Source organism: Ceratosolen solmsi, unplaced genomic scaffold, assembly GCF_000503995.2.
Source record: "Ceratosolen solmsi marchali unplaced genomic scaffold, CerSol_1.0 scaffold10, whole genome shotgun sequence".
NCBI lineage: Eukaryota > Metazoa > Arthropoda > Insecta > Hymenoptera > Agaonidae > Ceratosolen > Ceratosolen solmsi.
In genome coordinates this window covers 25,594,533-25,621,896 of record NW_011948412.1, presented here as the reverse complement: position 1 = coordinate 25,621,896, position 27,364 = coordinate 25,594,533, and the positions used below count along the sequence as shown (strand labels likewise).

The following is a 27,364-nucleotide window of genomic DNA, read 5'->3' as shown; positions in this document are numbered from 1 at the left end:
ACGCGTTTAATTTGAATGCCATTCTGATTGGGTTCGCTTAGAAAGCATATCTTTTCCTCTTTCAGGATGAAATGAGAATAAAAGGAACGTATTTCCTTTTTATCGTACATTTGTCGTCTGTCCACTAGCTTTAACGACAGAAAGAAATTGCGTAATTTTTTACGTTGTGAAACTAGTTCTTATCACGTTGATACGGGAATAAGCGCAAGGAGAATAGAGGTTTGTTACTGAGCGAGCGAATCGTCACGCTAGATAAGCCCAAGATATAAACGTTAAAATAAATATAAATAATCTATATAAAATAACGGAAATTCCATGTTTCAGTGCCTAAGTAAGTAAATGGTAGTTTGTAATTTTTTAAGTCGACTTTAAATAAGTTTAAATAAGTAAGCTGTGTACATGTGGTGTGTGGCCTTTTTGCTTTTCGGCAGTTTCAAACCGAGAAAGGGAAAAGACTTTAAAGAGATATAGGATGTATATGAAAAATATGAAGTAGTAATGATAAACTTGCGTGTATTAACTTAGCTTTACCGTGATATTCCACATGAATGCACTCTGATATTTCTTTTTAGTCAATTCTATTCCTTTTTTGAATCCAATAATAATGATAATAAAACGCGGTAGTTTAATTAAAAACGTAAATATCTCAATTTAAAAAGTCCTGCTTTGATACTAAAGATCTGATAATGGTGAGCAATAGTCGTAAAATCTATGCTTACATAAACTTTTAAATTAGCGTTTACTTTATTATTATTGCATTTTTTCTTTATTTTCATTTTTCCTATTTGCTACTTCTACTGTTAATAATGAGAGTGCAAAATGAGGTTCACGGTATCCACCCACGAATATCCCTACCCTTTCTAATCGCTTGCATATTTATTTGTATAAAGGGGAATATAAGAAAAAGACAAAATAAATAAAACAAAAATGATAAGGAACCTGCCTGAATCTAGTCCTAAGTGAGGAAAATAATATAAAGAAAAAAATTAATAAAGAATTACATGTGAATTATTGTGTACGCAAAGGCTTGTGCGCGGATACGACTAAAATCCGAAACTTAGAATATTTGAGACAAGTGACCTTATTGTATGAAATCCCTTTTTCCTCTGTTCTTCTTTTTTCTGTAAAGAAGATGCTTTCAAAAAACATCATGAAAAAAAAATGAAAAGTAAGAGTAAATAAAAAAAATCAAAGTAATCTCGTGAAACTCTGAGCTCTTCTCAATTCTCAAGGCCTTGGTGTGAAAGCCCCATATCTTCCCCGCATCATAAAATAATCTTTTTATATGTGAGAGGTTTCACGAAAGCTTTTAATATTTTAAAACTATAATTACAAATATACAGGTGCAAAACGTTCTTAAATGCAAAATGGTAAACAATAAACAAAAATTAATAAGAAAAGTGAATCCACGATAAGAGACAAGAAAGAGAAAATTGATAGACCCTAAGAAGCAGATCTGACTAGTCGATAAATCGAAGGATAATTGATGCAAAACAAAGCAGGAACGACGGTCATAAGCACAGTAATATTAATATTTGAATAAATGAAAAAGGAAACAATCGATGATTGGTTGACTTTTAATTACATGGCTTGATTAATAATTAATCAATATATATATATATATATATAATGAAATTAGTTACAAAAACGGGCAGATCTCTCGAGATCGATCAATGCTACTCTGCTCGACGGTGTTCATCGAAATTCGTGTCAAATATATCAAAATGTGATCATTTCTATCATTAGGATTTACCATCTTAGTGGATGGCTAATCAAAGATGGGCGCCTTTTTTTAATTAAAAGTATAATTATGAATTAATTAATGACATTTACTACTCTTTCCATTCTTTCTTTCGAGCTTCTTAGTACCTCTTTATATGTGTACATATATATGTATTTACATGTATATACATTGATACCATCAATCTCAAATGTAGGCATGTGATATATATATATATGTGTGTGTGTGTGTGTGTGTGTGTTATTGTATATGTGATATGTGCTCATTTGTCTGACTTATGTATGTAGGCGCGCGCATATGTACACATGCGTATAGTATAATTATATACATATATGTTTATGCGTACGTATTATAACGAATAAAATAAAAGCAAAACAATAAATATAAACAAAGCTAATAAGCAATGGTGTAAGTGCGTTGATCGTGAATCGATTTAAAAGAGGAAAAGGTAGCAGAGCTGTGACGCGATTGAAGGAAAGGTAAAGGGCAGTAATAAAAGTGTCAAAAAGTAAAATGAAAAAAATACAAAAAAATGTGAAGAACCAAGGCGAATGCGAATAGGAGTAAAGGCTCGAGTTTATCCGATGCGTGTAGACCCGCAGATGTAGCTACGTGACATTTAAAAGCGATGGGACAATGGAAATAAACAAAGGGCCTTCTTCTAAAATTTTGAAGATCCTAAATAAGTAGTTTTAAGGTTGGATTATATATAATAATTGTTTTTTTGCGACCGGTGTTATTTCCGCCATTAAACGAATCTGTGAAGCGCCAACATCCCTGTTATAATAATTATTAACTGACTAAACGAATACATTTCAAGAAGAAAACAATATTGTACGATATACATTTAAACGTATTAAATGGTAAGGGAAAATTAAAATGAATATATTATATATATACACGCAATGTATAATATATCTATATACAAAATATTGATAATAAATTATATTTAACCTATTATACGAATATATATACATATACGCATGCGCGCATGTGTGTACGAATGAATGTGTGCATGCATATATAAATAGATTATTACTATTATCGCTATTATTATTACTATTATTACTGTCATCATTGTGAGTATATTATACCAATCATGTATATATGAGTATTATTTAAATGATGATCGTTCTTTTGTAGCTGAGTAGGGCGTGAAAGCGAAATTGTGACAAACACACTAATTAAAGATTAATTTCTAGATTATTTTATTATTATCATTATTATTATTATCATATTAATACTATTATAAATATAATCTTATGTATACTAAGTTCTAAGCGATAGGCTATATATATATATATATATATATATATATGTGTGTGTGTGTGTGTGTGTGTAGATTTTTCAAAATTAAGTCGGTAGCATTAAATGAAAACTTTCTTAGATTATGTGAAATACGTACGCCCCTCCCCCCTATATTATAATATTCATATATAATATATATATAAGGGATACCGCATAACCGGAAGTACGGGATAAACAATCCAAGTTACTCTACTCTGATGTACATGCTCATGGCAGATACACATACTTACACATACACATGCACACCACGTGTATCATACCCATACCATTCAAACAACGGAGGTTTAAAATGGCTGGTTTATAGCCTAAACAATGATGAGAAAAATTCAATGTTATTACGATAATCGCGATGAAAGTGGTATCAATATCAACGAGTTTTATTGACGCGCTTATCCTTAAATTCTCATAGAGAGTTATGCACGTATTTTATTTATTTTTCTTTTTTTATTCATTTAAGAAAAAACAAATACTAAAAACCTAAAAAAAGGTTGAGAGCAAAGGTATTATAAAGGCAAAATATGTTTATTGGTATGCTAACGTTCCAAACAAAACGAGTGCGATTTTCAACTGTTCTTCAAGTTGATTCTCTTTTGTTTTTTGTGTTAAATGAATCGTGACTACAAAAATAATCACACCTCCTATACAAGAGATATATGCAATTTCTGACTAAAAGAAGACGGTGACACTGACGTCGACGCGATGTCCAGGTTCGCTGGACTTTGACAATAACTTGAAAATGGATATCGAAACTGCCATCATTCAGTACAAGGCAGGTGGTTATGAAAAATGTATTTGGTAAATACCATTTATCGCTGAGAAAGTAAGTATACGGCGAGCGCGAGGTGAAGATGAGGGGGAGTGCAAGTCCATTGACTAGTCGCACACTATATACGATACCCAGTATAAGCGATTTGTTGATAAGTGATTAAATTAATAATAAAATAATTAAAAAATTACATAAATATACACTTACGAATACGTAGACGTACTATAACATGACGCACAGTTAACGATTAGCAGGTAGCGGAAATCGTCTCTCCCTCTCCTCATCAATTGTCGCTTAATTCAGAAGTCCAAGAGTAGAGAAAGCAAAAATAGAATGAATAAATAATGCAAATTGACAAAAAATCAAAATTATTAAATGAAAAAATTTTACCTTTTATTATTTTTTAAACATTTGACGTGGTTTTCCGGGTTTGTAAGAGACGAAGAAAATGGAATATGAATATGAAATCAGCAAAAAGATAAATGATACCAGGATATAAGTGAAGACCTTACAAAAATTAAGACTGTCTCTAAGCCATAGAATTAATGATATTAATTAAATAATTCGAGTCAATGCGGTTTTCTCGGCGATAAAACCTAAATGAATTAAGCGTATGGCGAGGAATTTTATTTCTATACTTAAAATAAAATGAAGTGAAAAAGCCAATGAATAGAGCTGTTTGCGAAAGTATTTATTTTTATTTTTATTTCTACTATATACTACTTATATACGCATACTATTATACGTCTTACAAACTTGACTTGTGGTCGCAAGTTCAAAACTTACATATGTGCGGTGAGAAACAGAAAGAGAGAAAGGGATGGACGGTGCAGGTATGTCATGTAATGCAAAAAAAAGTTGATGTAAAGGTGATGGAAATGATAGTCATATGAAACAGAATAATTTCAAGTTACAGTATAAATATGTTTATCATATCAAACTCAATTGTTCATGAATTATGTAATTTCGTTATACCCCATTTTCTAATATATCCGCTCCCTTCTACATTTTTAATTATTAAATATTTATGATATTTTTCTAATATTGTAATTCTGTATGTTATTATTCTTTATTGTCTGAAATAGTAATAAGGTTTTGATAGTTGAATTTACTACATTTATCATTTGAACAAATTACAAAATTGACTTTAATTAGGGTGTGCTTCTCTCAAACTGTTTCATTACTTTATATTAATTCTCATTTTTTTATAATCTTTTGCTCGAATACGTCTGTTATTTTAGGTTGCTTCTTATTTTATTAATTATTGTATTTATTTAATAGCTTTAAAGAGAAAAACTCTGGTTTCAGTTTGATATGATGATCATGACATTATTATATGGTCTATATATATGGTATATATTATATGGTCATTACAGACTACAGATTTCTAATGTTAGCTCGCTCCTTTTCTTAACACTCCCGATTGTTCAGAGTATTGTGGCCTCTTAAAACTTAAATATTTCTTTCTGTTCTATGTTTACAGTAATTAAAGTTTGTTCGCGTTGATGGATGTCACAATTTAGACTAACAAGAGACTCAATTAGTCTTTTGCATTCTACAATTCAGGAATTAATCCAAAGTTGTTGAAATAATTAATTACCGAGTCTGACGTAAATGTATTAACATCATGTCGTACAAGTAGTTTACGTTACCTACAACTGCCTTCGTCTAATTCATATTTTCCTATCTTAGGTCTAGTAATTTCCTTTATTAGGATAATACTCGTTCTCATGTTCTCATTTGTTTGCTTCCCCCTTTCTCTCTCTCTCTCTCTCTCTCTCTCTATCTATCTATCTCTCTCTACATAATTAACTCTCTCCCTATAATAATTAACGCACACAATTTACTGTTAAAAGGGAAATCAAATAATATAATTGAAAAAATGTTAAATAACACGATAAACGTCAGTGTTCGTTTTTCCAGTTTCCTTAAAATTTCACGCTTTATTAATTATATATGTGTTAGATCTAAATATACTTCGACATGCATATGCATGCGTATAAGCACACGTACACATACATACACAAATTCAGAGAACTAGACACATTTTCTAAATCATATTAACATATTAAACTTCACTATTTTATTAATAAGTGCATACCTACCACCTCGTATCGTGCAATCGTAGGTTTAAAAATATATACATGTTAGGATACGTGAAAGAGGTTAGTTGTAAGTCATATTAGGTAATCATATTTGTTTGTTTACATAATACTACATACTTACAATCACATCACACATACACGCATGCAAACCTGCACCCATCAACACACAGTACAAAAATACTTGCGCGCTCATCACATCACAGACCGATAGGAACAATAAGTTCCGATTTTATTGTAAATCGTATGTAAGGTTAGTTAGTTTAATATCATTCCGGGGACAGTTGAAAATCGCTAATGCCGAGGGGTATGGCGCTCTAACATTCTGTCCAGGAACCTCAAAATAAGGGCCTTAATATACTTATTATACACATTATATGTCATAGTCGTATGGGATACTGTTACGATTATAGATAAATAAAATGAAAAAGTAAGGAAGACATTGAAGTAACTGTATGATAATAGTAATATTGTAATAATAATAGTAACGTATGATAATAAAAGTAGCTTATAAAGGATGGAAATAATTTGAATAATTATGGTAATAATAATGTCAAAACAGTATAATGATACGGTAACAACAATAATAATACTGTTGCTAAAAAGCAGGCATTATAATAAATAATAAAGGGTGACGCAAGCATTTGCAATCTAAACGTGCGCTTATATATATGCTTTGAGTGAGTCTAATAATATATGTAAAAAAAATAAATAAATAAAATATACGGATAGACAAAGAAATTAATAAGAGCCACTCAACGAAGAGGCCTTAATTGGAGCGAAGTTAAGCTCTTTTTTCTAGATTGTAATTACGTTTATTTCATCTTCGTTTGATTTTTCAAACTTAAGGCATAACGTCAACATGAACTTATATCGTTTTTCAGTAAATTTAAGCTTCCATGTGAGAATTAAAATCCGAAATTTATTGTATGTATTATAAAAATATTGGAGAATCCTCGTATGTAACATACGCACATATGCAATCATGTATTCAAACAAAGCATGATAAACACAAAGCGTCGAATATATATTTGTCGAAATAATTTATATAGTTAAGATAATATTTGTTATTATTGCGGTTGTCGCCGTATCGAATGAATTTATTTTCAATTATTGTTTATAGATGCGAATACCAATTTTCTAGGGTGCTTTTCTGTTTACTGTTATTATCATTTAATTATTATTAGTACTACATTACTGCTACCACCACCACTACTACATCTTCTATACCAATACAACCACTACTATTGCAACTATACTACTACTATTACTACGACTACTATTACTACGACTACTACTATTACTACGATTACTGCTAATACTACTACGACGACTACTACTACTACTACTACTACTACTATTATTATTATTATTATTATTATTATTATTTTGTAATGGGCGACATATTCGTCATTGGCGTCGAGTCTATACAAAAAATACAAAATATAATGATCTACGGCGGCAGTGTTGAATACCTAGCTTTAATTATAATTGTTTGATCGTGCTTTTCCCTTTTCTGTTTTTTGTTTCTTTGATCTTCATTTTTAAGACGCAAAGTATCAAGCAGCTGTACCTAAGTAGTTTAATTATATTATTATTACTATTATTATTACTATTAATTTTATTATATATTGCTATTATTATTATTATTATTATTATTATTATTATTATATGATTATTATAATAAATGAAAATAAATAAAAAATTTACAAAAAAATAATATTGTGAATTCGTAAAATATCAAAACCAGGTTGCAATAAATATGACAACATCCTTTTAAATTTGAAACTGTCATGTATTAAATATAACCAAACTAATAATTGTTCTACATAATTTTGAGAAATAATTAATTAAAAAGCTCGTATTATAAGTGATTATGGAATAATATATGTAAAATTAACAATTAATAAGTATTACCAAATTCAATTGAGTTATTATAATCATTTATAAAATAAATAACTATTATATTTAGTAAAAAAAAATAGTTTCTTTGTGAAATTTGTTAAATCTATCTAGAAATAAAATTAAAGAAAATCGAAAAAAGAGTGCAGACAAAGAAATGAAAAAATGTAGAACAAATGAAAATGATAATTGATCACATCACTAAAAAATTGTATTCAAGAAATTTTATCAAATCGCGAAGACTGTAAATGCAATAAATCAGATCGTTATATTTAAACAAAAATAACGCAGAAAGATACATATACTAATTAAAATAGAACGAATTGTATGAAGTTACATTCATGCAAACAGTTTACTTATATTACAATTTCTTATTTTTTTTTTTTAAACTCGTGAAACCCAGATAGTCAGACGTACTTATGTATTGTAAATTAGACTAATGCTGTTGGTTAACTTGCAATAGCAATAGATCGAAAAAAAATTATAACACAATGCAGACAAATGTAATTTAATATCAATATTCATGGAAGACTAAAAAGAGCATTTTATCAGCAATTTTACATTAGAATATCTAGGTATAATTTTGTATTAAGGTGATGTAAAGTAAATTTTTCATAATTACGTATGCCACTATATAATCTTATAATATTTTTATATTATGCTATCGATTCACATCACAACAAGCATATACGTCGCAGTACAATTCTGAGCGTTTGACTGACTGGGTAATGTATTATAATAGGTAGATGGTAATGCATATAAACTCGACAGTTCTTGTGCACATGATTGCAATGTAAACATTAAATTCGAATTTTAAGACTAAATCAGAAAGGTCCAAATGATCAGCATCAGAATGAAAGTGATCAATATTTTAATTAATATAGTTAAAAGATCAACAGTGTTATTCTCGAAAAAGACGCTACTTGGATGAAATGTTTATAGAATTTATTAAAACGTAGATTTTTGATAATATAAAAGAAAAATACAATGCCGAATAGGTATTTCTCATTTAGTAACTTATATTATGCAAATAAAATTATTGCATAATGGTCAGAACTAATATATGATTATACATAAAAATCGAAAAATATTAAGTCTCTGATTTTACTGATATTAAGCAATTATTTTGTTTAGGTGCGCAACGTAAGCTAAGCCTAAACAAGAATTTGTTTTCCAAATTATTTTAATCAACGTAAAAGTCTTTGTTACTTAAAATTGAACTGTAATTCAAAGAAAAACATCGATTTTGCAAAAACAATTATTTAATTCTAATGTGAATAAATAAATGTTCTAATAAATCACTTTGCAGGTTGGTATATTTTTACTTATATGTTTAAATGTAAGTAGACTAAGACTTTTGCTCTCTCTTTCATATAATTTTCTAACCAAGTCAAATAATGCATTAACTAGTAAACTACTGAAAAACGTCTGGTATATACTTTATTAATAGTACATTGTCCAATAATGTAATACCTGATATGGTTTGTTCACAAAACCTCACGACAAGGTTTGAAATGTTAATGAATTTTTGGCTATGTTAAAATTATGTGGCATATAAACTCAACATGCTAATTTGAAATATTTAACATGCTAATTTGTAATTTTCACAACGTAAAACCATATGAAAATGGAAAAAATTCATTGACATCGCGTTGCCACTTAAAGTGACTTTATTAATTTTAATTTTTTTTTCTTTTTTAGTATGAAGCTTATCGTAGTATGAACTTCTTTAGAAAATTTTTAAGTGTAATTATAATCTTACTTCATATTAATTTTTAAGAATTATTAACTTATATAGAATTATTATATAATGAATGCATATAGTTCATAAGATTAATAAATTCAATCGATTTAAAAATTTTATTTGTATTTTAAATATAAATTGATAGAAAATTCAATTATATTTAGAAATTTAAGTATTATATTCTGTATCGAAGGATGATAATTTTTATATTAATAGTGCAACTGTATAAAATCGTATAAAAATGACATATCTTTTAAATGTGATCAGAACTTCAAGATTTAGCCTACGTAGTTCTTGCAATAATCAAAGATTTAGATAGTTAATTACTTTCATAGATTGATCTGCAGCGTGCAAATCTTATAAAATATATGGTTAATTTTAAATAAAAAAAATTAAATTGTAAATGTGTTTTGCAATTTAAAATTTAATACTTTAAAAAAACTTCCAATATTCTGATTTATTTGTCGAATGAGTACACGATGTAGCTATTAATAAGTATAAATTATTATACTTCAAGTTAATCAATGTTACTCAATGCTGTCTACTGTTCCCTTTAAATGTGTGTGTAAGTATATACTTGACAATAACGTATTCATCTGTGCATAAATGATATTTTAACGTACAAAATATGGCCGATTGTATAAGTTAAAAGCTCATTGAAATTCAGGTAAGAACGCGTTATTAACAAGTGTACGTTATAAATTCCGACACAAATCTTACTTAGGCAGCCAATCGCAATTGAAAAATAATGAGCAAAGGTTTAGTCGAAGTGCAATAAAGTAATTTCGTACAATTCTTGGAATTACATGATGAATTAGGTAGGGATGAAGTGATGGGTTCTAAATAGAGAAGGCCTCGTATTAATTCTGGTGTGCCTCGTGACATACAGTGGGCTTAAACTGTACATATTTGTGATACTAATCATAATTTTGAGAGCAAGCGTATTCTGTCACGTAAATAATGATTATTTATTGCATTGCATGAGTGCGAGATCGGACAGCATTCAATAGAAAATAATTGTAACGTTTAAAACAAATTCGGATGGGAGGGAGGAGATGCAAAGATCCGCAGTCTCATTCGGCTGGTATCCGCTTAATGTCGCGATGTTGGTTCGATAATATTTAAATAGATATCGATGTTTGTATGGCGTTGTAGTGCACGCATTTCATGCATTTGTAAAAGCCAGTGTTATTTTATGTAACATTATGAAGATGCTGCCTGAGCCAATTTCCTGTCTAAATTGCAATGTTTAAGACATACAAAAAGGATATTTAATCAGTTATATACATACGCGAAATGAATACTGCTCCATTCATAAGTGCGACGCATCTTAATCTGGTTCTACTCTCCTTACAATTAATAAACTATCAAGGAGTATATAATAAGGCAAGTGATTAACGTCCTTAATCATCGGTTCATGTAAATGAATTATTTAGTAAGATGTTGTGAATCCTCTTCGAGAAACACTTGGAATAACATATACGTTTTTAAGCATACCAATACGTACACACTCGTCTCACATCGCCCTTACTTATATATAAAGGTATATAATTAACTAATTAATAATTAAAAAAGAAGTACATTAACTATTTGTCGAATAGTTTCGATAGAATTCATAATTATAAATATAGAAAGATACAAATAATGTTTTAAGGTAACGTAATCTATAAGGTTAAGGAATAAAGTCGTGTATATTCTATTAACGCATATACTATATTTAAAATAACAAGTACGCGGAAGGAAACAACAGCAACTATAAAAAATTCGAAATAGATATAGATAAAATCCAAAGAGACATAGATAAATATATTTTTGTCCGTAAAGTGTATACATACGTAAGATTTAGTTTTTAAGATTCACGCGCACTTAATTATTATGAATTTTCGATAAACATATATACATATAAATATGTATGTATAAATAATACACAACTATTAAAAATTAATGTAAATGAGGTATGCGCTGTTTAATAAAACAGTCAAGAAATATGTGTGCATTTAAGATATTTTATCGAACAAAATAAAAATCTTCGATGTTAGTACGTTAACTAAATTGAAAACATAGTTTAAGCTTTTCCGATATATATTTCGAATACATAATGATTACTAATTAAAACTGTGAAATTTTGGCTGAAGAAACAATACAAAAATATCATCTGGTTACTTGCTCATTAATATGCCTTTCTGGGCCCTGAATACTTTTAACAATAAGTAACTTAAGTAACTCGTCATATGTTTAGGTAGTGCTGGGGTTAATAAAGCCCGGACGTGAAACAAGGAAGTGCAAAACGATGATTGGAAATGAAGCACCCTATAGATAGATAATACATACTCTTTTTTTATAAAAATAAAGTGTGCTAAGGATAATCAGAATTAAACGAGCACTGAACAGTTGAGGAATCGTTAATAATCTTTAAAAATCCGAGTGTAATAATTAGTTTTAATTCTCTTCGCTTAGTATATGAAAGGTTAAATAAATAAAGATTTATTAATAACCTAATACTTTCAAAGTAGAGGATTACTATTATATATAAATACCGTTGTATTGTGTAGACATAACTTAAGTGTCTATCTATAAAAAAAAAAAGAATGTTCTTTATCGGTTGTACATAGACAAAATTGATATGATGAAAAACTATGATGCAAAATGATGAGCAATTTTAGCAATTAATCATATATTCAATTACCATTACAATTTACTCGATCTGACCAATGTGTGACGAACGTGGGTGCTTTAAAAGAAAATTAAAGATATAATATAGAAATCAGATACAAAACTTATAACGAACAAAAAACTCGAGAAAAAAAAGAAAGAATTAGGACAAGTAAAACGGGACGTTCTTCAATAATGGGAACAAACGTGTCAAGAGATTCAAGTTAGAAATTAAAGGCCTCTAGATAGCCATGTGATTTAATTGTGCCATCTGTGACATGAGGATCGTACTGATTCATCGTGTTACGGCGATTCATCAGAATCAAATTTTCCCGTGCACGCTAACGCCTTGATTTTTAAATTCAAATCGCGTGAATCTGATTGCGAGCAATCTATTGAAGATATTCAATAAAGAATAACGCTTGTTCTACGGAAATAGAAACGTTGTTCATGGTTGCTTTTCCTTCTTCTCCAGTAAGTACTGTATTAGAAAGTTCAATTAATTATAGAGCTTTGTACTTTCCAGTGCAACCGCTTTCATGCTTCATCGCCGATTATGATCATTAACCTATCATTAATGATAGCTAAGCCATACAAACGAGCTCTTAACTCATTAGGGAGACAGTGCACTGACTTGATAGTGAAGGAGGGCATGTGAGAGTTCGCAGGTCTCGACTGATTGGCTAATAAAAATCCATTGGATATTATACCAATAACGGCATATTAATGTTGATCAGGTGAAGTAACACAGAAGAGAGAGACAAGAAAAATGAGAATAAGAATTACATATGAAATATAACAATGAAGAAGAGATACAAATTGAAGATCATATCTTTTCTAATGCTTTAATGACTCATGATGTTAGTCATCTAATACGAGATTAGGTGGCTAATGCGAAAGCAAAATGAAAATTGAAAAAGTATCAAACAAATTGGATGACAAATATGTTCCTCGAATGAAGTCGCAAGAAAGCACTATTATTAAATAAATAAAAAAAGGAAACAATAAACCAACACTTGATGATATTTCAGTTGGCATGAGAAAACTGCAACGGAACTTTCCCACCTAAGTGAGTCTATTTTATCAAGAACAAGAATGGAAGCAATGGAACATCTGTTACATGATAATTGTACAGGGCATAGTATAAAAAAGTGAATAACTGATATTTGATCTTGTATCCAAGGTAACTAATTCATTCTTCAAAGGATATTTTATTAATCGGTTTTTAATCAAGACGATACGAAAGAATAGAATTTTTTTAGTACGAGAGAAAAAGACAAAATGCTTACAAAAAGAAAAATATCATTACGCATTCTTTATAATTTTTAAATGAATAACGTTGTTTGAATACCAAAATGACTGTTCTAGATGTAACAATTTTTTTCGGTATTAAAATAAATCTCAGTCATTGTGAAACAACGTAATCCATCCAAATAATATAGTGGCGGATATATGTAAAATTAAAATGAATTTTGCAGTATACAGTTTTACGAAATAATTTTTACATATTTAAAACTTTATATTGATTTCATTAATTAATTAATGGATTTATTAATATTCGTTAATTGAGCTAATTAATAAGAACTTTGATACTTCATCGTTGCTTAGAATATTGCTTACTAAAAATATATTTTCTTACTGTCCTCATTACATTCATTTAAAGTAGGTACAATCTTGTATAAATTTGTATTCACGCATAATATCATAACTATCAAGTTTCATAAATTTTACTTCGCATAAAATGTTTAATTAAGAAAAACAATAAAAAATTGATATTTTTATAATATTCATTTATAAAAGATGCAATAAATAATAAAGGTTAAGATAGTCACAATCGTACAAAAATACAAGGTTTGTATCGAATTTTAAATCAATCTAATGGAATCGATTGTTTCGGTAATTAAAGATTTTTATATCATATACATTGCAAACGATTATAAAAAAAATACAAGGAATAACATTTTTGATGAAACCTCTTTCGTGTACAAGCTAAACAATCTATTCCAAAATTTCTGTATCCGTAATATAATGTATTCGTATGCAAGATTTTCATTAATTGAATTTTAGCATATATCTACCACTGTATATATGTAAAATTGTCAATAAAAACTTAAGTTTATAAAAAATTAAGTTTCATACTCATATACTTAAATACTTTTGTAATTTAGTATAATAAAAATAGCTGTTTATTTTATTAATTTGCTTTATGACATTTACATAATAATAAAATCATTATTGATAATAATAAATTTCTACAGACCTCTTGTTTAATAAATCGATACAATTGGTACAAAACATTTAATATACTTTGAGTATTTAACGAGTAGTGTAAATAATTAAAAACAACTTTTAATTTTTGCACTTATAAATTAATTATAACATGATCTAATCAGTTACTTATTATAATATTATTGAGTAGTGGCATAATCATAAGCAAATCAATTTATCGTGTACTTAATTTATGTTATGCGTTAATAATTATTTGAACAACCTAAAAATTGTTTCTCTTGTATAATTCAGTTAACGATATTAAATATTATTATAAAAGTCAAATTACTTTCGTTCTGATTTTCAACACAAATTTAAGAATTTTTATCTACAATGAACTTTCATTATTTGTTACAACTGCGATTCATGTGTAGATTCAATCCTATATAGCCATACTGAGTCAAATATTAGCGAATAAATCAATCAAACAGATTTTGGTTGACGCATTTTACATAACGAATGAATACATAGTATTACGGGATGAATTTGGAGCTTAGATTACATAATAACTTATTGCCTGGTGCGCACAAAGTATTAAACACAGATGAAATAAGCTTCACTACATTATAATCTATCAATAAATACCTCATGGAAATATCTTCCCACTGACAACAATTTTACATCGTGTTTGTTACAACTTTGTCATAATTCTCTGAGTGTGTTCGATGTACATAAAAATACAGACGTTCAATACACATTGAATGCAAATTCATTTGAACATTCGATGTAAAAACATCAATAGGATAATCCCTTTCATGACTGTGGCTTTGCTTTCGAAGTCACAATTTCTAAAGTTTTATTAACTATTAATAAATTTTAACGAATGATCAAAAAACAAAAATATAATTAATTTTGTCACGTATGTTTTAAATTTATTAAACATTTTACATTATGTATGTATTATCACGTATTTCATTAGTTAATGTAAAAATTTTTTATTATCATTTTTGTCTTACCTGATTGAAAAATATGAAGACTAATAGTATAGAGAAGTTGAGAAAACGTCATTTCCAATTTCATTTTAAGTACTCCTAGTGCCTAAACTTTTTAAAAATTCGAGATTAATGCTCGACTACTCGTGTTTAATTGTCAGTACACAAGTCGTAGTCTTGCGATTTTTCAATAAAGTGTATCGAATAAAAAAAATAAACCTGATAAATTATTTTAAAGAGCATTAGCAAATTTTATCAAAATAAATACATATGATGCTAAATGAATAACATTGCGCAATTAGGACAACGATTAATTAATGAGTGATCAAAAGAAAGAATTGAAAAGTAATAGAACAATTTAATGATTGGAATTAAAATACAATAAATTGTTGTGTACTGAATTAATATGTCAATGACTTTTATGCTAATTTGTAAAATGTTGAATATTGTTGTGAATTATGGACTCAAGAGCTGTGATGTGGAAAATGCATTTAAAAGTAAAGCAAATTAACAATTGGCTATAAGAATCGCGCTTCCAATATTTCGAATTTTAATAGGCAATTATGCCGATGCCGTCTTGACGATTCGCGGTTTGTTATTAGAAAATTAAATGATAATAAGAAATGGCAAAATAAATAAATTAAATAAATGCATAATTTACACATCTGAATATTGTACTTGATACATAGTGACTAAAAAGTGTTGCTTATTAATATTAGTTATTTACACTGATGCGCATTGATGATTGTTGAGCACATATCGATCGATAAAACGAAAATAGATTCGATTATAAGTTTCGATCGTATTTGGTAATGTCTCGAAATACTGTGAAAAGAAACGTATCATCTGCATTAGATAATCGAATAAATCGATATCCTGCACAAATGCAAACAATCGTTGCGAATTTGGTTACAAAGCTCCGAGGAAATTGTTAGTGACAATTGAAATCTAAAATATTGCTCTTACGCTTTATTAATTGACCATCTAGTTAAATATTGATTTGCAGCAAAAGCACATCTAATTTACACAAATAAGTTATCACACTATAATGAATACAACATAATGAAAGAAGCAAATTCGTTGACATTGTGGAAACGTTGATGTTAAGTGTGATGTCGCAAGCTCAGACTGACGATACTGTAATAATTGAGACTTGTGTTGCCAATTGCGTATTGACATGGGATTATAAAGAGGTAATCCAGCAAACATTCATTATCAGTCTCCGCGAGCAAATGCAAATCACATCTCGATGATTGTAGCGTTTTTTACAAGGGTAGAAATTACACTAGAGACAATTAAACTAACGAAAGAAAATGGCAATGTATAGAACAGGAAAAATAAAAAAAAAATAAATAAATACATGAGAGAAACTATAAGTAGTAGGAATTGCTCGTGTCACATGTGTACTGAGGGTAAAATGCATAAAATAAATAGAAGTATCACTGTATGTTACATTACATTATTATTGTCTAGAGTGTAAAACATAAATTATTCTTTAATTTTATTCGAGAATAAGAAAATTCGAATTTTTCATCTCAGTTTCTCACTAGTTTTTAAGCGCACCTCAGACGCGTTAGTGATGATAATAAAAATTATGTAAAAAATTAATTGAAAAAAAAATACAAAATAATAAGCATAGAATAATGACAGAGTCGTTGCATATAAGTCAACAATTTCTAAAGAGAATTAAATAAGCTGAACGAGTCGATGAACTAAGGGTTGAATCATTTTTCAATCGGTGAGCCTTACACGATTTAATCTACATCAAGTATTATTTTAATTGAGAAAAATGATTGATGTTTCATGTTTTCGAATCGATCATTATCGAAGCTTCATAGCTGCATATCTTATATTGTACACGATAATCAACCAATAAGATAAATAAGAACTTTAAAATGTTTTAAAAAAACAAGAAACGAAGCTTTAAGTGATTGATTGATGTCGATTATGCCGATAAACTGAAGTAATTAATATTGATAAAACGTTAATCGATCGAACTCCTTCGACCCCTCAAAATGTATAGTGCCATTGTTTGTTATCAATCGATATAAACGTGTCTTCGAATTTCGTTGCAGCGATCGATTTGTATGTTTAGAAGCTATAGTTTTAATAAGATTAAAATATAGGGAATCGATATTCAAGTGCGAATTTAAGGGGAGAATTATAGAGAATAAGGGGCGGGGTGTAAAATAGTTAATATGCATTTAAAAGTGACGATATCCAAGAGCTCATTGTGATTAATTGACAATTAAAAAATGGGATGATCCCCTTACCGTCGTATAGGCAAACTTCATAACACAATATTGCGATATGCAAAAATCGGCAAAATCAAATTATTTAGAAGGAAATTGGGAGCGTCGTACGACGATATATTGAGGGAACATTAAGGGGGAAAGTACACAATGTATATTTTCTAGATTTAGTGAACAAAAAAGAAATAAATAAAAAAAAATTTAAAAAAAAACAAAAAAGAAAATAAAAATGTTAGCGGACCAGAATGACATGGTAGATTCGCACAATAATTCAAAACTTGAAACATTTGCGCGACATTGTTTCTTCAATTTCAAATAAATAAACCAATGTGGTGGCTGAAAGTCAGAATTCATTTGTGTGTATGCACGTGTGCGTATATGTAATAAAAATAAAGAGAGAGATATAGTAATTATAAAAAAATGATGGAAAAAGCAAATTATAAATGTGTATGAATTTTTTTAGTAATGCATATGAATCGAACGTTGTTAAAACAAGAATAACAAAATGATAGTTGCTCTAAGAAATGGTTCATGGATAGATTCCTTTACAGTATGGGAATTTTCACTTACTCCTCACTAACACAAAGAATTTAAGATGCAATAATATCGAAATAATCGAAGAAAGTAGCCGCGCGCGAAATTAATCAAATTCAGTGTTACGATTGCATGACGATTGCATATTATTATAATCATTAAAAGTCTAGGGATTATATGAGCATTAAATACATTGATATAAAAATTAACGATATACATGCATATAAAAATAAAATGTATATATATTTATTTATTTATTATATATATATATATATATATATATATATATATATATATATAAACAATAAATATATAAATAAATGTATACATATATATATATATATATATATATATATATATCTATATATGCTACGATACTATTATAATGATTATTACTAACATTATCACAATTATTAATATTATATTGTAACTTAAAAAATCATTAATTAATAAAGATTGTCCTGTATGTGAATGGTTATTTTTATTTATTATACTTTTTATTCCATGCTTTTTATCCTACTATATACTGCAATTATTTAGGTTTCTTGAAGGTGTTTTATTGTGATTATAAATAAAGGAACAATTAGTATAAATATATTTCTGATGAAATTTGTGGTGCAAATTTTTATAATTTGTTAGTAATTGACAGGTAAGTTTCTTTGTAGTGAAACCAAAAGAAAGTTTAATAAAAACCCGTTTCAAATTATCTCTATAAATGAATATTTGCTTTTAAATATGAAAACTGCCCATTCTTTAGATATTGTAATAAAAATAAAAATATATGTAATAAAAGTTTTAAATTACGATATCTGATACTGTAGGTATATAAGGAAATTTTGACAAAAATTAAAATTAGTAGCAAATTTAATACATATTTAGAAAGAACTTTTTTTATTTTAAAACAAATGTAACCATTAATTTTCTATTAATATCATATATTGGAATTGAATTTCTTCAAAACATTCATCTTAAATCTTGAATTTATTACATGAATCTTAGCAGGTAGTTATTTTTATATTTAATGTTTTTATTTATAACTTATACAAAATATATAATACGTAATTATACAAAACTGTATAGCTTACAAAATTTATAGTTCGTAATGCACGAGTAGATGCATTTCATCAGTGCCGATGACTTGTACCATTTTAAATGGTGTATAAGCTCGAAACAAATGGCAAAAATGATATATACTTTATCAAAAGAACCCGGAATGTAAGATGATCAACGTACTAAATATCATCGCTTTTGATACACGCCCAGCTGTACGTTTTCATTGTTTTGCATTAGATTTGTAATAAAATTAGTAGATATCTGCTAAGACTAATTTTTCACTTGTTGAATTTTATCGTGCTCGAATTCTCAATTTCTTTGTTGTAATGAGTACCTGAGTTTAAAACAAATTAAGACTGTGACTGTCGACGCTTTTTTGTATTGCATGAATGTTATTGTTTTTACGACATTACTTCGTTGATGTTGGATTCGAAATTTATAGCTTTAATTATTTGAATTAGATTAATAAGTTTAGTAAACAAAGATTGTTTTTATTAAAAGCCAGAGAATTTCCATTCAATTAATTTTAATACATAATTTTCAATTGTCACTTTATTAATTTATATAAACAAAAACAGAAAGTTCAATCTAAATACAGTTGACTTTAAAACTTTTTTTAAAATTAAAATTACACAATTTCTACCAATTTTATGTAAATACTACACTAAATTTTCCGATTATATATTTCATACAGCGTCGCAATTCGAATATGCTGCATTAATTTCTTACGGTACGGTAGACTTCACAATAAGCGCCATCTGGCGACCATTTCTCTTTTATAATATTATTGTGCAATTATATTTCTAAAAACGTAAATAACCTCTAAGGAAGTTTTACACTATTTCATTGAAATATACAGAGGTATATCTTGGAATTATTTGTGATAAAATACGTATGTAAGTAATTTATGGATTTACTCGATTCTAAAATATCCATTTATAAGCAATAAAAGTTTTTATTATATTTTTTACATACTTATGTTTATACATAATTTTATAATTTTATAATTTTTCTAAAATTATTTTTTAATTTATAATTATTTTAATTTTATAATTATCTATTGCAACCTTCTATATGAATTCAATAATGATTATTCTTAATGTACAGGTGCATTACAAGATGGTTTGTGAAAAGTGCGAGGCAAAACTTGGCCGTATAATTACACCGGATCCTTGGAAAGCTGGTGCAAGAAATACTGTAGAAAGTGGAGGACGCAAAGTTGGGGAAAACAAAGCTTTATCAGCAAACAAAACAAGATTCAATCCATACACATCTAAATTTCAAGCATGCAGAATATGTCGACAAGTAGTACATCAAGCAGGATCTTATTATTGTCAGTCATGTGCATATAAAAAAGCCATTTGTGCAATGTGTGGAAAGAAATTGATGAACACAAAAAATTATAGACAGTCTGCTACATAGAGCATATTATATTTATATAGAATTAGTTTGTATTTAATTTTTTTATTTACAATATATAATAATATGAAATTTGACAGTATTTATATACTATTTTACAGTTTTTAATTTTGTAAAAATTCAATGTTCTTAAATTATTTCTTATTAGGATTAAATTATATTGAGTAAGTCCTTTATATATTCTTTTCACTTTATAAACTTATTGATTAAAGTTGGCATTGATTAAAGTTATATAAAAAATAATGTCTTTTATTCGAATTCAGTTTATAGGTTACATTGTTTAAATGAAAATATTTATTTAGAAATAATGGTTTATTTTGTATAAACTTTTTTAATTTTTTTATTTATGTGTTTATGTAAATAAATTGCTTCCATTAATTAGAATAATAAATTTATACGTATGATTTTTATTATTTATCTTTCAAAAATTATTTTTTATGCATTATGTAAAAATAGGAAACAATTTTTTGTTGCCATTTGATTTTTATCTCTATATCTATATTCTACTTAATAGTATTTGAATGAGGATGAATCAAGTTACTAAAAGGTATTCAAACATTTAATACATGTGCTTCTCAACTATGGTAAACAATTATATTTTATTTACGTGTTGCATAACGACTATTTTTCCAATGATATACTAATCATATACATACATATGTATGTATATGTGTGCAGAGATTTGTTTATAAAAATATACTTTCATATACGGCACGCTGTGTCTGCAGCTTCGTTCAAGGCTAATGTATACAACTTGCGTGCGCACTTGTGTGCAATATGAAATTATACCAATAATTGCCTTAATAACTCGGATACATATTTTGAATGGTTAATCTTGACAAGTACCGAAGTTTTGACTTTTGTGAAACGTTACAAAAATATATCAGATATAAAAACTAAACTTTGTGAACCTTTAAAAGATAAAACATATATTAACAATTCTGGAGAAACATTCAATATTCCTTTAAAAAATAAATTATTTTACAGAAGTACTATTAGACATGTGTATTTTTATGGGTCCGTACGTGTTGATAATAGACACCACGACTATTATCGTTATTGACAATTGACAAATCAGTAAAATTGACATATAATTAAATTCATATTCCCTATTGCATTTTAATTTTTTCATTATTTTTATAACTTAGTTGTAAGTAACTCAAAAACTATAAATACCTCTATATAATAGCTAATAAATTTAATTGATTAAAATAATTTCAACAAAATGCTTACAATAATAATTAATAATTTTTTAAAAATTATTTTATAATGCGGTATTTGTTATATTAAATTTTATTTTGATTAAACTTACTTATTTTACGAAATTTACAATTTGCAGATTTTCCGATCTAATCTAAAATTGGTCTTAATTAAAAGTATCCTACAATTAAATGATGTATATTATGAAAATACTTTTTGCTCAATCACTTATAGTCATTTTGATAATAGAGTTATCAACTTTTAGGACTATATTTACGTACATAACAATATATTTTGTTATAAAAATTCGAAAATTATTATTATTCGTTCATCCATTCATAATAATTATTTTTCTGCTTTATATGTTGATTTAAATGACTTAAATATTTTAAGACGATGGAATTTTCTTTTGCACTATAAAACGACTCGTTTAAAAAACAGTATTGGAAAAAATTACACAGGTATAACAATAAAAAAATATTCTCTAAATGAAGTTTTCACATCTCATACGCATAAACACACTGACCTTTATATACAACACTTTTTTCATACAATCGTTTATACATTTATCTTTTCGCTTGTTTTTTCTCAACATATTCCGAACACGGCATTAAAGCATTTTAAAACGTCCTTTATCCCTCTCTTTGATATAAAATGCTGCCGGGAGATATAATAAAGTGAGGTACAATTTTTAAATCGCTTATCGTTTAAAAACAAAGTTAACAAAGACCTATTTCCTCCGTTAGAAAAAATCATTTAACGCGAACAATAATCACTATCTCTCTGTCTCTTTCCTTTTTACCCACTCGCTCGCTCTCACTCTCGAATTCTATGGCACAGGTAGAACAACATATTAACCCGAATTTGGAAACTTTTGATAACAACACAAGCTTCGATGTACTTGTTAGCACACGAGATAACGGGGATGCGCTCGTTACATGGGCACATTATATTTGAAAGAATCCATTGGGACATGTGTTCCCTACGTTTATTGGGGCATTAATTAACTGACTATGAAATCAATTGTTTATTTCTATTTAAGTGTTAAAATATTTTATATTTTTATACTACAATAATGTGCTACTCGACAAACTTCTAGAAGGTACATCTACTTAACAACTTTTTTCTTAAATTTCTCTCTCTCTCTCTCTCTCTCTCTCTCTCTCTCTCTCTCTTATTCAAAATGAAATCAAGCAAGTGTATAATTTTAATTTTTGTTATTGTTGATTGCATTTTATAGAAAATGAGGATAAGTAATCATTCTACTAAAATAATGTTTTAAGTCGTCTCAATCTATTGTAGTAGCTTTTTAAAATAATTTTTTTCCATAAACATGACTTAAATAACAATAAATTATTGCACTTTGACGTTTAACATAAGGTCAGTGAATCGGTACTTTGATAAAGGTAGAGTTTGGAGGGTGTCGTAAGCATCGGTAACTCGAAAACACGATATTGTAATTTATACAGAGTGTCCAACTAAAATATCCAATCATTCTACGAAAGAATTATCGTTTTTACAAATTATGTGATTTCGCGAAGATTTGCTTCCGCGTGGCTTCTTGTTTTCTATTATTAGCTTTTCGCATTTTCAATTCAACATCCTTCACTCACGGACAATCTTCTCATCAGCCGAAGAAGACAGAACGATGTTCGTGACCGGCTGCAAGGGACTGGAGCCGTTGCTCCATGTATTCACCTCTTGCTGCTTATCTTTGCTGGTGTCTTTCAAGAATATCCAATTCTCAAATTTTATCATTTCGTCGCCTTTGTCTTCCTTTGGAGACGACTTGTACTCCGAGACATAGACCACTTGTCTGTCAGGTAGCGCGGCCTCGTTCCTCGGCACAAATCGCGTTACGTCGGAACGCCTCGGCGGCACTGGCGGCTTTTTCCCTGCTGGAAGTTTACCGTTGGATCGGACATTCAGGGTAACCGGAGACGATGTGTTCTTGTCAGTATCCATAATCGAGGCCACTTCATCGTTGTCGCTAGAGGGATCGCCGTCCCTGTTCGAACCGCCGCCATTATTTTCACGACTCGTCGGAGACACCTTGATCTCTGTAACGTAAGCGAGCTTCTGCGGCGAGTCGTTCCCAGCACCGGCGTCATCCGAGGCTCTTCGTTTGTCCAACAAGTGACGTTCAAAGTCGTCGCAACTTTCGCCACTCGATACACTCACGTTACTAACATTACGCTTATCAATTGCGAGTGAAGACAGATCTTTACTATTTACGATCATCATTGGCCCGTAGCTCGTACTGTCCTCATCGTTTTCAGCGTCGCTCTTAGCACTAATGTCGCCTACACTCACAACTGGTTTGGCAAAGTGCGTTTCGAAAGTGTCGTTAAGTCTATCGTGATCTGTTTGATGTTCCGTTTCGTCCTTCTTGACTTCTTCGACTCGGATGGTTCGGTGATATGAGACCTCCGTGGTGTCGTCCGTTTTATTTTTCGTGCAGGTATTGCTATGGTTGCCATGTCGATTCTCGCAGCCTGGGCACGGACTGAGCGTTACTATGACTTTCGTTATGGGCTCCTCAATCACTTCTTTCTTGCCGGTATAAAGCTCTAAGGGCGGCTCTGAACGATTGACCTTAAATTCGGTCGACAAAGGCGAGCTCATTGCGTGATTATCGAAATAGAGAACTGCCTGTTCGAAGGCTTCCATCGTTTCTGGCGTTTTTTTCATTGTTACGCACTCTTTCTCCAACTCTTCCTTGTCATCGCTTTCGTCGATATGCTGCAATGGAGGATGAGCTTTACGGAAATCCAGGTCTATCTGTTTGGCTGTGGATGTCTTCACGACTTTGCCGTCATTAACTATTCTCGCTAAAGCATTGTCCTCGTTCGGATCAAAGAGACGTTCTGCTTTGATAATTTCCTCGGATAGCTTCTTACTAAGAGGAAGATTATATAGCTCTAAGCTGGTATCCGTCGCATCATCCGAGACATTAAGGCGTTCTGCGATGGACAACCTATCATCCCCGTCATTGATAATCTTGATCTCGACATTTGATTTGGATCTTTCTAGGGTACCGCCACTACTATTATTACTCTTCGCCCTAGGAAGTCTATTTTCTAAAGAATCTACTGGAGGCGTACTCCAAATGGCGTCTTCAAGGGTGCCCCATTCGCTGGACTTTTTTAACTTCCTACGGTCGAAGGTCTCGATCTGATCGAGCTTCGTCAAATCTTCCGTGGATTCGTTTATATCTTCAGGTGGTGGCATCGGTGCTTTGCGCTTTTTCGAGCCAGAATCCGTCATGTCCAAACTCTGGGCCCGTTCGAGCGTCGTCGAAGTTTTACTTTCGTACTTGGATAAATCACCAAGACTCGCGGCTTTACGGTATACGTCGTCATTATCATCGTATTCAGTATCATTGGTTGAAGTATCTGGAACTGGGCTATGGTGCACCGTGATGTCGGCGGGATTCAATTCGATCATCGTTAAACTTTTCTGCGTCTATTAAAATTTACAATTTATTAATTTATTTTCATATACATATAACAAGGAGTACCATTTATTTATTCAATAAAAATTATTTTTTCAATGATAATACTATTTAGGTTTGAGAATAATAATATCGATAAATATGTTGTAACTTTATGTATGCACAGTATAAATGCTAAATTTCAAAATACTTCAAATTAAAGTATCTAAAGTTAAACATGGAAAATATATTTTTAATGCTTTTAGTAAATTTTTATAATGATGTAGATACTACAGAATATAATCCTTATGAACTCTAATTTTAATTTAAATCTTTAAAACTATGTTACAAACACAAGTAACAATAATGTTGAGTTGTGAATTTGATATTGCGTACTTGGTACATGTTTTTAATAGATTAAGGTTTTACTAAACCCGATTAATTACAAAACCCGTCGTAAATCGTGAAAAATTGTTATTAATTTTTATATTTTTGTGTAAGTGTAAATAAATGTTTATTATTAAAATACAATATAAAGATTAAAATATTTAATTTATAAAGAAAATTTAGATAATAAATGATCTTAGATTAGTTTATATTTTATTAGTTTATATTATTGGAACTGCTGAGTAACGTGTCACTTAAAAAAATTTACCTCACTCTCTATTCGTAAAAAAATCAAACGTGAATTGGCGTTATAATTGATTTGCGATTTATACAATTATTACTATCAGTGTATGTATAAAATAAGTGTTGCGTAAATCTAAATGATGGAATTCCAATATTAATTACAATGTTAATAGTAAACTGCAACTAAGAGACTGCAATTCCACTAAGTAATGTACGGGCATAATTTTTTATTTATCCTTTTTTATTATTATTTTATTTTTTATTTATCAATAATATCGACACCGAATGAAAGCAATAATTCAGATAAAATACTAAAAGGGTTTAAAAGTATGCTCCGGTAATACTAAATTATTCACGAGAAAATTAAAGCAGCCGGTAATAAACTAATTAAAAAAAAGTTAAAAAAGATGGGGCTAATTGCAAAGTAATTATCTCGACTCCCATTTCGTTACCTCGACCGATGGTTTCGCCTCCTCTGCCAGTTTTCCATCCTCGTTCATCCAGCCAGGTGGTGCCGGTGCCTTTCTTTTACTCTTTTGAGGACTCTTGGCCTCATTTACGTCCGTCGACTCAGTCAGCTGTGCCTCGTGTTGCTGCTGCTGCTGTTGTTGTTGTTGTTGCTGCTGCTGCTGCTGTTGCTGCTGCTGCATTAACTCTGAGTTTGAGCTCTTGCGATTGCGTCGCGCAGCCATCGCTGCGTTATGGACCTCCTGCGGCACCTCCGATGGTATTACCACTGAAAGTTGCTTCACCACGTCAACCTTGAAGAAATAAAATAAAATCAGTTAAGTTAAATGTCATCGATAAAGTAATGCAAGACCTGCGTTATTACGCATAGCAAATCAAGTCACACACGGAAATGAAGTAAGTAGTAAATATGACCATGAATGTGCATGAATGAAATTACGATGAATATATGCTTTATAACAATTGGAATAATTAATATGGCACTGAATCGCTATTAGATTATATAAGCTCATATGTTAGTCAGCATTATAATGTTAACACTCCCTAATGTTATAATAAAAAGAATAATAATCAGTGAAAACAATATAAATGATATTTCATTACAGACATAAATGTATATATAGATATTATAAATGTTAACACTTATCGATCGTTTCTTGAGCACGTTGATTAAAAATGCATTTGTAATGTATATAGGAAGTGCTTGCGTCCTAGATTGATATAAAGCGGATAGAATTTGTCTATTGAACAATACTTGGATACAATATTAAAGTCGTTCTTTTTCTTTTAAAGTATATTTATTTTTTGTAAATGTCATTAATGTGGAAATAATTTGTAAATGCTATTGATATAGAAATATTTTTTAAATTTTATTAATCTGGAAATATTTTATAAATTTTTTAGTCTAGAAATTATTTATTTAAAATGTATTAGGTATATATAATCCTTAAGTGGTTGTTT

At 29.2% G+C, this 27,364-nt stretch overlaps 2 protein-coding genes across 2 annotated transcripts in view; one reads left to right on the top strand and one right to left on the bottom strand.

Moving 5' to 3' along the window:
- Positions 1 to 20,031: 20,031 nt before the first annotated feature.
- On the top strand, positions 20,032 to 20,709 carry LOC105363172 (cysteine-rich PDZ-binding protein). Its single transcript, XM_011500796.1, has 2 exons — positions 20,032 to 20,150; positions 20,362 to 20,709. Exon 2 carries the CDS (start codon positions 20,374 to 20,376, stop codon positions 20,674 to 20,676), a length of 303 nt encoding a protein of 100 aa, XP_011499098.1. The 5' UTR covers positions 20,032 to 20,150; positions 20,362 to 20,373; the 3' UTR covers positions 20,677 to 20,709.
- Positions 20,710 to 23,143: 2,434 nt separating this feature from the next.
- Positions 23,144 to 27,364, bottom strand: part of LOC105366420 (uncharacterized) — a 41,198-nt gene continuing 36,977 nt past the window's right edge. The window contains exons 6-8 of the mRNA XM_011504866.1: positions 26,581 to 26,697; positions 26,389 to 26,544; positions 23,144 to 25,338 (exon numbers count right to left, since the gene is read on the bottom strand). Coding sequence (XP_011503168.1) covers positions 23,479 to 25,338; positions 26,389 to 26,544; positions 26,581 to 26,697 — 2,133 coding nt within the window. The 3' untranslated portion in view covers positions 23,144 to 23,478. The remainder of the gene's footprint in view (positions 25,339 to 26,388; positions 26,545 to 26,580; positions 26,698 to 27,364) is intronic.

Coding starts and splice junctions, on each gene's coding strand:
- LOC105363172 (XM_011500796.1), top strand. CDS start 20,374: ATGGTTTGTGAAAAGTGCGAGGCAAAACTTGGCCGTATAATTACACCG.